The 14490-nt window shown below is 50.0% G+C and overlaps 1 protein-coding gene across 6 annotated transcripts in view; it reads left to right on the forward strand.

Annotated features, from left to right (window-relative positions):
* ANKS1A (ankyrin repeat and sterile alpha motif domain containing 1A) overlaps positions 1–14490 on the forward strand; it is a 77365-nt gene that overhangs the window by 11157 nt on the left and 51718 nt on the right. For 4 of the 6 annotated variants that reach the window (XR_010723823.1, XM_066204163.1, XM_066204159.1 and 1 more), the window contains exons 2-6: positions 6124–6204; positions 6923–7079; positions 8874–8936; positions 13466–13762; positions 14380–14455. Coding sequence is in view for 5 of the 6 variants with exons in the window: in XM_066204163.1 (XP_066060260.1) it covers positions 6124–6204; positions 6923–7079; positions 8874–8936; positions 13466–13762; positions 14380–14455 (674 nt within the window). In the remaining variant the exon portion in view is untranslated. The other 2 variants (XM_066204161.1, XM_066204162.1) reach the window with 2 other exon arrangements.

Raw genomic sequence — 14490 nt, forward strand, 5'->3', positions numbered from 1 at the left:
CCCCATGCAAGGGCAGTGGCAGGCAGGGGAGCGCATGTGCTCTACCACAATGTTTTCTGCACAAGTTCCTTTTGATGACATTTTTACTCCAAGCTCAGAGCTTTGTGCCTGTCAGAAGGGAACAGTGCAGATGGACATGTTGGGCTCCAGACACGATGCTCCATTGCTGTTGGCTGGCTGACATGTCCCATGGGATTCTGCAGCTTGTTAAATCATCTCACAAAGGAGAAGGGGGAGGGAAAGCCCGGTGCGAGGTTGCCAGCTGTAGCCAGCTCAGTGCTGCAGCATCAGCTGCTTGGTGGTTTTGATCAGGAATTTTGTGGCTGCTTCCTTCCTGCTTTCCTTCTATTTCTCTGGAAGTGCTCAATGAAGGGAAGGCCAGCAGAAAGTCCGGCACCTTTCTAAGGAATTGTGCTTCAGTGGAACCTGGCAGCCTGCTCCATCTACATGTATCTGGCTAATTTTTCCTGCATCTTATTTATTTGTTTATTTTCAATATTGTATTTTCTCCAGTGCTTTGGGAGCACAGCTGAGCTGCAAATGGAGAGTGGGGAATGTTTACCTGAGCAGTGCTCTGGTTCCTGTTTGCAGTTCCGGGATATTGGTTTATGACATTGATAATGCTGCTCAGTTCACTGTATTTCTGCAGGAATGTTTTGGTTCCTTTTGCTCTTATTCCTCAAAATCTCATCTAGTCAGATGCAAAAGAAGAGAATGAGCCACAAAATCAGTGTTCAGTAAACCTCAGTGAGAGGTTTGCCAGCATTTGGCAAGTGTCAAATCTCTGTCCTCTTTTAGGGGTCACTTTCCTCCTTGAGTGAGCCCAGACTTCATGTCAAACCCTTCCACCTCCGTGCTGGGTGGCTGCCTTCTCATTTTCCCTGCCCTTCCCTTGCCATCATGCTGCCTTTGGCCAGGGGGATGCTCCTGCTTCCACACACATCAGCCCCCAGAGCTCCTGGACCACTCCCCGAGACACTGCTTGGCTTTCTCTGACTCGATGGCCGACCCTCTTTGCACTTCTCCCAGCAAAGCTTGTTTGGCTCTGGCCCTGAGGTCAGCGCCAGCGTTGGAGCCTGTGTTGTGGGGCTGCTCCTGCTCCGTGGCCTGTCATCAGCTGGGAATGCTCCTTAATGGGAGCTGGTTGCAGAGTGCCTGTAATGCTTTTAAGAATAAAGAGCAGCATATGCACTCAAACCAGACCTATATTTTTCCTGTCCTGCAGCTCTTTATTTGCCCCTGCTCGGAGGGATTCTCTGATGAAGCACACGCTGCACGCCTCACCCGGCCTTTCTGTCCCCACTGCCACCCCCCACCATACATTATGTTTAAATAAATGCATTTTCACTGCCAGGAGCCATCCATAAGGCTAGGGCTGGCCTCTTCCTAATGGGGGATTTTAGCTTGGATGGACACGTTTCTATTAGTGGTGCCAACCCTGTCTGGTTCCTTCCTAGTGTGAGCTGCAAGCCCGGGAGTTAAATGTGTGGTTGTCGTGGGTCTGTGCCAAGCCGAAACAGCCTCCCTTGGAAATGAGGAGTGGGAGATGGTAGCCTGGTTCTGAGGGAAGCAGATGAGCTCACCTTCTGCCTCTCAGTCCCTGAACTGATCCTTCACAGGCTGCTGTCACTTTGCAAATGCATGCAGGTTTCCTGCTCCTGGCCGCCTGCTGCACCTGAGGAATGAAAGGCTCTGCTCCTTTCCATGGGAGAAGGGATCCTTTGGCCATCAGAGGATTGGTTGCTGCACAGTGTTGCTCCACTGGTGGAAATGTTGGTTTCTCACAGCGCCCTGTTGACCTTACACTGGCTGAACTGTCTGCAGGTGTTGGGCAACGAGGCTGGAGCTGTTGCTTCACTCAGAATGAGCTGGTGAAGTGGGAGCTTGAGGTCTGGCTCTGTGCAGAGGCCAGGTGTGGCTCTGACTGCTGCAGTGTGTCAGTCAAAGTGGACTGAACCTGAGGATTTTCACTGGAATCCCTGGTCAGTGGCTCTGCCGGAAGTGGGGCTGATGACAGAGCCCAGGCTCAGCAGCTCTCCTTCTGGCTGTGGTGTTGTGTGATGTCAGCTGGGTCACTTCTATGTGTCCTGCCTTTATGATGGTCCCTGCTTTTCCCTGTCCATTCTGGTATCTTGTACTTGAGCTCATGACCCTTTGGCTTTGAGGAAAATCCACCCACTTTTCTTATAGCAAATTAAAATCTGGGCCAAGGAGTTGAGGAGTGCAGAAGCGGAAGCTCATGACTCCGATAGCTGGAGTCTGACCAGCTGCTCCCCTTGGGCTTTCTCAAAACCTGCCAGGAGGGACTGAGAGTCCCTTGCCCCAGCAATACTCTGCTTTACTCTAAATGCTCCACTCTCCAGCCTTGCATCAGCCATTTGTTTATAAAAGCTGCTGTAGTATCTGGTGGTTGGAGTGTGTAAGAAACGGGGTCCCCGCTCTGTTGAGAGTCCCACCATGCCAAACCCTGCCCGCTGCCAAGGTGGCTGCAGCAGTCCCTTCCTCACGCTTTGGAAAAACACAAGCAGCTTCCTAACCCTGAGGCTTTGCCCAAAGCCTTTGGGTTGTTTGTGTTCCCTCTGTAAGCAGGAAATACCAAGCGAGGGTTGCGTTTGGTTGCAGGAATCCAGTGGTTGTATGGATGTGGATAGCTGGGATGGGGGACTGACCTGCTGTGGTGGCCTCTGGGCAATGGACTCCAGGGAATCCGCCTCCAGCCCTCGCCTGCCCTCCTGACACTTTGTCTCTAAGGCTTTGAGTGAAGTACACAAATATCTGGGGCCAGGGCTCAGCTGCTTTAAACTTCCTGGGGCCTTTGGGCCGAGCCACTCGTGTTTGCTGGCGTTTCATTGTGCTTTTTGTCTTTGGGGTTGGGTGTGTAAATACAGGGGGTCCAACACCCTCTGCTCTGCACAAGCACCCTGAGCTCTCCTGGTGCTTCCTTAATCCATGTTAGTGAGACCAGAAACTGGCCCCAAAAGTTCATCGTTTGAGCTGAAAACACCACGTTGTTCTCTAGGCTTGGCCCTGCTTTAGCTCCTTGCCTGTGTTGGTTGTGTGAGCAAAGTTACTCCTGCAGTTGGGAAGAAAGAAATGGAAAAGCAAGAGGACGAATATGGTCCTCTTTAAAGGTACTTTGGGGTTTTACTGTGACCTAAAGCATGTGCTTTATTCAGCAGTTTTCACAAGCAGGAAGCTTTATTTAAGGCCTACAGCACTTGCTGAATCATGGAGCAAGAGAAAACTGAGCACAAGAAATAGTTTAAATGGGGCGGATTTTGCTATTTTCAGAACTTTCCTGATGTCCTCAACGTTCAGTCTTAGTTGTCTTAAACAGATGCTATCAGGAGCATCTTCAGCTGGCTGCCCTGGTGTAGCAAAGGGCAGGCGAGACCTGAGTAATCCTTTGAGAATAGAGACCACAAGGTAAAAGCAAACCCCTCTTTGATGTGAAGGGGTTTTGGGGAATTGGGAGGGAAAAGACATCAAAAAGCAGCAGTGGTCAGTTTGGCTTCAGGCCTTTACTGGGGACCTGTATTTACAGCATTCTCCTGCCTGTGCTGGGATTGGGGTTTCTGTTTAATCAGAAACAGCCCAAAGTCACAGAGAGTTCTGGGCTTTGTGCTCTGCTTTTCTCAGCACCCTGTTTCCATACCTCAGGAGAATTGTATGGCCTTTCTGGCAGAGCCGAAGAGGAAGAGGAGGGAAGGGAGTGATGTACTTCACTGCAGTCCCCACATCTAAATATAAATTGTTCCCCTCTTGGATCCTTCCAGTCTGATCTTATGGGTAATTTGACCTTTCTTTGATAAAAGCTTTCTTTATTTGCAGGAATAAAAAGGCAAAGGGGAGGAGAGGACACAGCAGATGTTTCTTTTTTTTTTTAAATATCTTTAGATCCTGGCAGTTGGTTTCTGCAGCACCCAGCGCTCGCTGCTGGGCCAGCTCCCTCCTGGGCTCCAGCTTTTCTCCTCCTCTGAGCTCCTTGAACAAACTTTGCATTTTACTCTAAAGCATTGACCTGAAGATTTCTAAGGAAGTGTTTTATCATGGGGACACCACGCTCCAATGGGGATGGATGCCCCAGGCTCCAGTCCCCAGCCCTGCCCACTTCACCGCTGACCCTGGTTTTCCTCGTTTCATAACTTCAGCTGAAAGAAACATTTGTGTTAATTGCTGCTGGTTTTTCATGTGTTCACCCTCAAGCAGTTTGAGCTCAGCTTCCAAACACAGCTCAGATTAATGTGCAAAACCACGGGATGCTGGCACTGCCCAGGTTACAGCCCAAGCAAAGGCAGCACAGGTGCAGTGTTAGAACTGCTCTAGACTGCACACAAGGCTTTCTGGCACTAGTTCTAACCATTAATTGCCATGTTAAATCCAGCAATAAATTATTTGGGCAACCACAGTGCAAGAGCCCCCTGCCAGGAACAAACCAGAGCTGAGCTCTACTGAGTCCCCTTCATGCTTCAGGACTGCAGAGCTGGATCGGGCAGGGCATTCCCACACACTCTGCGTGGGGGTTTTTGGTGTCTCACTGACTTTCTGGAGGTGGTTTAAGCCATCATCCTGTGAACAATGTTATCAGTGCTGGAGGTGCACTGCATGTGTGTATTGATCTGCATCTGCGTGAGTGTATCCTCCTGGAGCACAGGATGGTGCGTGGCGTGCAGGATGCCTCAGGATAAGCCTCTGATCCTTTGCAAATTGGATTTTGTGGCTCACTTGCCTGTCCTCTTGGATAAAGTTTCCCCTTAGCTGCCTCTCCTCTAGCAGAGCTCGAGTCCATCTCAGGACTGCAAAGCCTTTTATAATGCTCTGCAGATCAGGAGTCACTTGGAAGGGACAGGGACAGACTTTCCATTTCCCACTGAAACATGCTCCAGACTGATCCTGCTGCTTCATTCCCTTCTGGGGTTCCACTCCATCTGCACGGGATTCCCCTTGGTTTGGTGCCTTTCCTGCTGTGTGGCACTGAGGTGCCCCTGGCTAGCAGCCCCCAGTGCTGACTGCTGTTTTAGAAAGCCTCTGGGCCATGTGAATCGTTGTGACTTCATGCTGGGGAGGAAATGGATTGCTCAGAGAAGGCCAGCTTCAAACAGAGCCACAGCTGGCTGATTTTAAACCATTTCAGCTGGGGATCAGAGGGTACTGTTAAGTTTTACCCCCAAAGAAAACAAAGCAGGAAAGTGCACCACATTAGCACAAGTGGGATTGTCAGGGCTCGTAATAAGCGCCGTGTAATTCCTAAAAGGATGGTGTGTAAAACAGGCCAGCACACACAGATGATGGGTTGTACTGGAGAGGGCCATCATCAGGGAGGTTGAACAGTTCCAGTTTGCTTATAAGAATGTCCTGGTTTGAGTTTCATGCCCGTTTCTGGGAGAGGGTGGTGGCCTTGGTGAGGGACAGCAGACTCCACACTCCTCAGGAGCAGCACTGGCCTCTTACTTGTGCCATTCTGTGCTGATGTGAACAGGGCACCCTGCAGGGGCTGGGGAAGAGTAATCCTTGCCAGGGTTAATACTTAAATCTGTGCTGCTTAACTTCTGAGCAAGGGAGGGAAGTTAATGCTCTCAGAAGTGCTGGGAGACCACCTACTCTTTGGGACAGACTGCCAGCAGCTGACAGATGGAAGTGATTTTGGGACAGTGAGAAGTCAGTGTGGATTCACACTGGTGACCAGGAGCAGACTCTGTATCCCACAGTCTTTGACTTACACCCACCCCTTGTGACTCTTGCTGTGGAGAAGGACAATTTCCCAGAGCCATCAGAATTCTTCTGTGGGGTGTGAATTAACAGTGGGTTGATGGTTTGCTGTCTCTTGTGGTTCAGTCTAATAGACACATGTTCCTCTGAAATGCTTTTTGGCAAGCCTGTGTATGGCTGAAGGATGTGTGGCAGTGGGAGCTCTGGTTGGAAGGCAGGAGGGTGAGGTGAAGCAGAGGAGTGATTCCGTGTGCCGGCGTGTGCTGACACACTGACCCATCTGCTCTGTGCTCCGTGTGACTGCCCCTGACCACAGCTCTCACATACCCACCCTGGTGTGAGAGCTGGCCCTGCCCTCGCCCTGTCCCTGTTTGGTGTTTACCTAAGCCTTCCCTGTCCCTTTTTGTCTTGCAGCATCTGGAGGGGGCCGAACGTGAACTGCGTTGACAGCACTGGATACACCCCGCTGCACCACGCTGCTTTGAATGGCCATAAGTGAGTCCTGTTCCCATGCCTGGGGTCGCAGGGGGTGGATGCTTTGTGCTTCCCTGGCCACCGTTGTGTGGTTCATTCACCAGCTGAGGCACTGGTGCAGCACTACTCCATCTTCAGGAGAAGCGGAGAATGTCAGTGCTTTGGCTGGTGTGTGATCTTACATCTCCAAACGCCGAGGTTTCCAACCACCCGTTTATTTCTAAGCAGTTCGGATAAGCTGTGACACCGTGTGAAAGGGGCTGCCCTGGTGACAGTCCCTACAGTCTTTCTGGTGTCCAGGGTGGTCTGGGCCTGCACCACTTGACAGTTGCCTTGTGTGCATAGCAGATTTTTAAGTAGCTTTAGTGTGGTGGATCTTGTGTTGCTCATTGCTACCTGAGATGCTGAGAAATCAGAGTTAAAGTCTTTATTCACCCTCCTTGTGCTGGTGCAGTTCACTTTGCAGCAGAGGCTTGTGGCTGACTTCAGCCCCTGTTCAGCTCCATTAATGAGGAGTTAATGTGGATCTTCCCTGAGTTCATCTCAGCAATATTTATTTCTTTTTTTTTTTTTTTTTTCATTTCCTTTGGCAACATTTAATAGGAACCCTTAAAAATCACATTTCAAGAGGCTCTCTGGAACACTCCTGTTTGGATTAACTTCTTGTTCAGTACTTGCTGCAGAATGTGAGCTGTGAAACAAGGACTGAATGTCTCACTGAAGTTCCTGTCTCTTGCAGGGATGTTGTGGAAGTTCTGCTGAGGAACGACGCGCTCACCAACGTGGCAGATTGTAAGGGCTGTTACCCCCTGCACTTGGCAGCCTGGAAGGGAGATGCTGACATAGTGAAGCTCCTCATCCACCAGGGCCCTTCACACACCAAAGTGAATGAGCAGGTCTGCCTGATTTTCTCTGATGTGTCATTGAATCACTTCCCTGGCTGACTCCTGACCCGTCCCAGACCAGTAGCAATGGTTGTAAGGTCCTTCTTGCTGGTGGGATAAGAAGGACACTGCCTAAAGCAAGACATTCAGTTCTGAGTTAGTGGTAGGATGAAAAGGTATTTAAGTTTTATAGAGAGACACATAAATATGAGAACTGCTCAACACCTAGGAAGTGGTCTCCTGCTTCTGGGCTTCTAAAACTAACCCACAGTTTTCCTTTCAGCTGCTGGATAGCTGAGCAGGTTTCTAGTTCTGCAGAGGATCCATTGGCTCCCACCTTTGGGAACTAATCCAAGCAGCTTTGTTCAGTCTCTTTGGCCGTGCTTTCTTAGCTGCTCTTCTGGCTTGTCTCTGGCACTTGCTCCAGTTCACTAATTTGTAAGTTTTAAGATAATTTTAACACTACTTGCCCCCAGATAAATCCCTACCTTAATCTTAAATAATTATTTTTGCAAGCAGGCAAGGAAAAAAAGCCTCTTGGATTTGTTCCTTTTGTCAAGCTGACAGTTTTGGTCTGGGGTGCAGAGGGAGTGAGGACTATGAGACAGCTGTGTACACTGCAGAGGGCTGGCTCCTGTGGAACTGCCCCATGGACATCAGAGGTATCTTAAATTGCAAGGAACTTCTGAAATTCTACTGGAAGGCCCAAATACTCCTGTTGTTGCAGAGTTTGGTTTACAGGAACTGGTTTCATGAATGAGGCCAGCTGAGTGCTGTCACTGAACTGTCCCTGGGTGAGTCTAGCAGACACAGAGTGACAGGCCCAAATCAGGTGGCTACAGCTGCAATGGGCTGTGGTTGTCCTGTCCCCAAGGCAGGAACATCTGATGTCCCTGTGAATCAACTCCAAAGCCACTCAGATGTTCTTTCAGGAGGAAAGGAATAAACCAAAACAGGTTTGCCTGCCTTGATGCCAGCAGGTTAAACCAGGGCATTCATTCCAGAGGTAATTCCAGGTAGGTCAGGCACCCCTGGCCTGAGTTCAGCTCACAGTCAAGGTGAGCAGCTGGGGAGTCCCTGCTGTTGATTTGCTCCATGGTAGTTTTTCAGAAGCTGGGGATCAAACTCCTTTCAGAGGCTGCTTTAGGAGTCCCAGTCCTTCTTTGTGGGGACCCAAGTGCCACACTGAAGTTTCTCAAGATGGGTAGCTTGATGCACCAGGCTGCCCCAGGGGTAAATGCTACTAAAACATTGTGGAATGAAAAATCTGGTTGGAGTGTAACTCTGTATCATTCCTCCACTGAGCAGGAATAAGGAGGAATGTGTGTTCTGATGTCTCTGGTGACAGTTTTCCATTTTGGGGCTGTGGTTAAGCATGTCTCCAGGCACAGCTGCAGGCACTCAGTCTGATTACATAGGCTTGAGTGCAGGTAACCCTTTTCAATCAATCAGACAAGAACTGAGTGAGAGCCCGTAGTGTAAATGTTCTGCTCTGAGTAGGGCAGCTAGAGGGGTGATCTTTGCAAAAAATCCAGAGCTTAGTGTGATCCTTGCTGGTAATGTTTCATTAATGCCTGTTTAGTAGGAGCCCTGTTAAATGAGAGAAGTCAGCTGAGGAGCCTGTGCTTGGAGCCTGGTCCAGGTTACAGCAATCCCAGCTGGAATAGCTTCTGCTGGCCATGGCTCTGACTGGAACAAGATGCTGTGTCCTGGCGTTCCACCCCTTGGAGTCACCCATTGCTTTGTTGCTGTTTCGCACCCATTTCATTATCACATTTTTTTCTTTTTTCCTCTTCCTTTTTGTAGAATGCTCTTGAGATCAAAGAACTCAAAAAGTACGGCCCCTTTGACCCATATATCAATGCCAAGGTGTGTACTTTGCTGTCAGCATTTCACTGCATCATCACTCCAAGCTGCACTCGCGTGCTTCCAGGTGCAATAATACCTGTTCACTTCGCAGCTGCTTGGGGAAAAGGAAAATGGGACCATTGATTTACTGTGGGTTTCTCTCTTCAAAGCAGTTATAGAAACATAATTAAAGGAAAGCTTTTCCTTACTTTCCTGGGGGCTCCTTCCTTGCTTAGCCTTGTAGGACTCGCAGTGATGGTCAGTTTGCTTGATTGGGCTGGATGACTTCCCAAAGGTAATGTCACTTCAATTAAATGTTGTAGGTTTTGTTTCATGTGCTGATGTTGCTGATAAATGCAAAGAGAAGGTTTTTGTTGTTTTTTTTTCCCTGCTTAACCATGGTTGCATTTTCTCTGTGGGCTGTTTGGAGTGAATTTTGATGCCTTTTCTCCTACCAAATGCATAATGCTCTGTGTTGTTTGAATGTACAGTTAATTCCTGTGGTGGTGGTGGGGGGAAGGGAGGGCAGTGATGTCCCTGCCTCCCTTCCCAAGTCTTCCATGTCCTGCTTACTACATCAGTCTCTCTTTTGATATTCAGTCTGTGGTGTCGTTTGACCCTTCAGCCCTGGTCTCCTGTTCCTGTTTTCTGGCCTGTTTTGCTCCTCTCTTGTTTTCAGATGTTATAAGCTACGAAAGACACAACATCAGCTTGTGTGATGTGCTGAGACTGAGCTGTTGAAGAAGCAGATCAGAGTCCTCATGGTGGTTTCTCAGACACCATTTTTCAGTTTTATTTCTAGTGAATCTGCAAGCCAGGGGTGGGAAACAGTCTGTTGCTCTATCCTGAGACATCTCTGCCACGATCCACCATGCCACAGCTGCTTCCAGCCAGTTATTTTGGATCCAGCCATCCATGGCACATTTCTGTCCGTCAGTTTCCCTCTACTTGGTGTGCAGGACCTTAGAAACACACAGCCAGAGCTGCTGTGCTTGCTGGGAGTTAGGTGTGGTTTTGTAAAGCCCTGTTTCAGCGTCACCAGTGCCCACTCTCCAAGCCCAAATGCATTCCCATGAAGCTCATCGGAATTGAGGATTTTTGCAAAAATCCAGATGGGAATTTTATGCCTTTATGTCTTCTGTGGAAGCATCATAGTTGAGCAGTTCAGTTGCCTGAAAGGAGCTTCCTGAAACATTGTTAATGACCAAGTAAAATCTTACACACTCCAGTACTGGGATGTTGAATGAAAAAGGAATGTAAAGAGGGGCTATCCAGGGAGTTCCCTTTTTTGTGAATTTTTGTTTACAGAGTCTGATAATTTGGGTTTTATACTGTGGAGAAGTGCATTATTTAAAGCCTCAGTTCAGTGTTTACAATGGCTGAGGTGCTCTCTAGAGCAAGACAAGATTTTGGGAATCTTTGCTTTGGTTTTAAAGAGAGAGAGTGATGATTTACACACAGTTGTTGGATTCATCACAAGTTTTGAGCAGCTTTGCACCAGTTCCTGGCCAGGTGTGATGAAGAGCATATGGAGTTGTACCTGTTACACAGACTGGTTTTTTTTTTCCTCAGGAGCAGCCAACAGCAGGTTGTCAATGGGGCAGGACTCTGTTGGACACTCAGACACCAACAAAAATCTTACCAAGGAATCTTAAAAGCAGGATGGGTGGGACTGAAGGGCTGTGTAGCCACTTTCCCCAACCCTGGGGCAGGATCAAGTCTCCTTACACCATTCTTGAGCAGGGTTTGCCCACCAATTTCTCAAAAACCTCTTAGAGGGACAGCTCTGTGGCCTTTCTTTGGCAATTTATTCAACCCTTCAGATCTTTGCAGGTCAGAAAACTTTCCCTTATTTAAACCAAGTCTCCCTCTGCTCAGTCGGAGCTGTCTCACGCTGTGTTGGGAGCAGGGGGTGCAGAATGGACACAGCACTTGAAGGGGCTGTGGATTCTCCACTTGAGCATGGGATGAAGAGCAGCAGGGCTGTGTGTGATGAGTAGTATCACATTGCCAGGGCTTGAAACCTGTGCTGGAGCCCATAAGAAAGCAGAGCCATCCCTGCTCGTGTCCTGTTTGTGCTCTGCAAGGTGGGCATTGCTCCCGGCTCCTCTCTTCCAGCTGAGAGCTGGGGGGATGCAAGGATTCCTGCAGGAATGCAGCCCCTCGGCCCTCCTGAGTGCTCTGTTTTTCTAAGTAGTTCTGAAATTTGAAGCCATGTGCCTTCTGGCTGCTGGAATGGAAATTTCCTTTTCCATCTCTGATACATCTGTAGGTCTGAGCACTCCTGCCTGCTGCTCTGGTTTGTGCCTGGAGAGGTGACGCAGGAAGGGAGCAAACTCCCTTGCCTGGAAGAACTGTAATATTTTTGGCTGCTCAAAACTCTCCCAAAATGGAGGCAATAAAGACTCAGGCAGTAGTGGGAGTTTCCACTGCACAGTCTGGAATTGGGAGAGACTTGCTGTGATGATTCAGGGGGAGTTTTACCACTTGGTGATCTCTACTGCTGGAGGAAAGTCTGGGGATTTTGCCTCAAGCCTTGGAGCCCCAATCTGCTTAGGGAAAATTGGACTGAATTGCAGGGGAGATGAAGGAAGTCTCCAACAATTAGGTTTTTAAACGATGTCGTGTTCCCATTTCTGAGCCCTCAGGCGAGTGCTTGGAGCTGCTGCATATTTTAAAGCCCCCTGAGGGATACATACCCTATGCTAGGGAGAAAGGAGAAGGGGGGCAGTCCTAGCCAAGGAAATCCCCAGTAGCCAGGGTTGGCATGGCACGAGCAGTGTGTGCCCCCACGGCTGTGGGGCAGGGACCCACTGCTCAGGGGGGCTGGGGTCATCCTGTCTTTCCACAAAGCCTGGCAGTGAGGATCCCTCGTGCCACAGGGCAGGCTGAGAGCCTGGGCCCAGCTGTCGTGGGCTCCCTGATCCCTGCACTCCCAGCCCTGTCAAACGGGAATAATGGGATTTGCCAGCCCTGTAAATGGCTGAGAGCAGCAGTGTGAGCTGACGGGCAGGTGCGAGGTCTGATGTTCTCTACTCTGTCCCCTCTCACTCCGTTTGTATATTTTCTGTGCAGATTCTGTATCCTGCAGTACCCTCTGTCCACGTGTATGTGCCTCCCCCCAGGATAGAGCCTGTTTGACTTGGACCTTCTGTGCTGGCAGTGATGCTTTGCCCCTGTTTGCCCCCTGCCCCTGCATGTGCCTGGTTCTGCCTCCTTCCCTTCACTGCCGTACAAAGTGCAGCTGCCAGAGCCTCTTCCAGCTCCCCTCCTGCTTTGCCTGTGGCTGAGAAGTGATGCAAAAGCCAGATTCAAACGACTGGGGGATTGACGGGACTCCTGTGAGCCTGAGAGTGGCTGAACACCTCAGCAGGATCCGAGTGCTCGTGCAGCCTCGCAAGTTTGTGACGTGGTGCAAAATACTGAGCAGTGTCCCAAGGTGTGCGTGTGTTCTCACAGCAGGCAGGCAGGGATCAAATTCCCTTCTGCAGTGGTGCTGCTGCCTCCAGCAAGACAAGAACATTCTGTTTATTTTATTAGAAATGTTGTTAAAATGACGAATTCAACCGCGATTCTTTCAGTTGAGGTGTGTAACTGTATTAAACTTTTTTGGGGGTTATATTGTCAGATGGTTGTTTCTAAAGTGCTTAAACCAGAATCCCTCTGTGGATGACAATAGTAGTAAAACTAGAAACTTGAGAGGAAATTAATTTGAAAAAAAGGCTCTGTTAGATCTGGCCGCGTTCCTATTTTGCACCTTCACATGCGGGGCTGCTCATCTTTGGGCTTTGCATTGCTGATTCTTAGCCTGGCTGCTCTGCACGCTCTGGTTGGGATCTGGCTTCCAGCTGGGGGTGCTCCCTTGTCGCTGAGACATTGCTTCCCTCAGCTGACCTGAGCCCTGGCTTGTTCCTGCGGTGGTGGAATTGCACGGCTCTCTGTTTCACAAACTGCATGGGACTGGGTGCACCCTTTCTCTAAACAGCTGGAATTGCAGAGGTGGAATGATTGTTATAACCAGGATAAGTAGGATTTGAAACAATTGAAGTTTAAATCTAAAATGATGATGATGATGATGAAGCTCCAGCAAATAGAATTCACACAACAGGTTGCCTGCCTTATATTCAGCCTTTTATTTTTGTGGCACCCTGAAGTGTGGGATGCTGCCAAGATACCAGACTGCCTTCCCCAGGTGCCAGCAGCATCAATGGGCATCTGGATACAGCTCAACATCCCTTAAACTTTAAAATGGCCCCTGGATTCTGACCCTAGTGCTGGGGTAGCAGGCTGGTCCATCTGTAGTCCCTCTTTCCCACAGCTGAAGTGCGTTGTTCTGGACATCCCTGAAGCTGTGGCTGGGCTGGCTGATCAATGAGCTTGTGAGGGGATGCTAATCACCCAGGGAGATGGTAAAACATTGCTCAGGCTGGTTCAGACTGGGCTCTCTGCTTCCCCACTGCATTTTATTTTGCATTTAAACTTGAACATTGGAGCGAGGCGCGAGGCGGCCGCCGGCCCGGCCCTGACGCGCTGCCGCTTGTGGCCCGCAGAACAACGACAACGAGACGGCGCTGCACTGCGCGGCCCAGCACGGCCACACCGAGGTGGTGAAGGTGCTGCTGGAGGAGCTCACCGACCCCACCATGCGCAACAACAAGTTCGAGACCCCCCTGGACCTGGCAGCTCTCTACGGGAGGCTGGAAGTGGTCAAGATGCTCTTGAACGCCCACCCCAACCTGCTAAGCTGCAACACTAAGAAACACACTCCGCTGCACCTGGCGGCCAGGAACGGTCACAAAGCAGTGGTCCACGTCCTCCTAGATGCTGGCATGGACAGCAACTACCAGGTATCTGGTGTGTCTGAGTGGGGCTGGGCTGGTGGCTGGGGATTGGAGAGCTCCACCGACCCTCCTCGCAGAGGGAGCGCTCGCAGAAGCTGAGGAGAGCTTTGTGTTCGGCTGGGCTGTCTGTGCAGCTCTGGGTTGCTGGGGGAGGCTGCCCGGAGGGGCTCGGGTGCTGTGCATGCCTCACGCCTGCGCAGGGGCCGGGCAAAGCCCCAGACACGGAGCAAGGGAGAGAAACACCCCGTGGCCGAAGCTGCTCTCCCCTGCAGTGCTGTGAGCTCTTGATAGGCAAACATGTCTCTTCCTATCAAGCCACTCGTGAATGTGCTGTTTTCACAGCAATGGCTTATATGTGGGTCCTGTTTTTCCTTGTCAGGACATGACCTCTTGCCAAGCTGTAGAAGGCCCTTTGTTGGTCTCTCTGATGGAACCATCCCCGTTTTCCATCCCACATCCTCAGCACTGTAATAACATTGATAGTCGGTCCTCAGCCATAGGTAGTGCTGCCCACACCTCGTGTACAACACCGTGTGTTTATTGCTTCCGTAACCCTCTAAGCCATGCCTCCCTCACCATCCCCTGCTGTCTGGCTTCATGCTATGTTTCCATTTAATTTGCAGACTGAGAAAGGCAGTGCTTTGCACGAAGCTGCTTTGTTTGGCAAGACAGATGTGGTACAAATATTGCTGGCTGCAGGTGAGAGAATGTTCTCCTTTTGAAGCACTAATGTG

The sequence above is a fragment of the Chamaea fasciata genome, unplaced genomic scaffold (assembly GCF_029207755.1).
Source record: "Chamaea fasciata isolate MVZ Bird 193981 ecotype frontalis unplaced genomic scaffold, bChaFas1.0.hap1 SCAF_25, whole genome shotgun sequence".
NCBI lineage: Eukaryota > Metazoa > Chordata > Aves > Passeriformes > Sylviidae > Chamaea > Chamaea fasciata.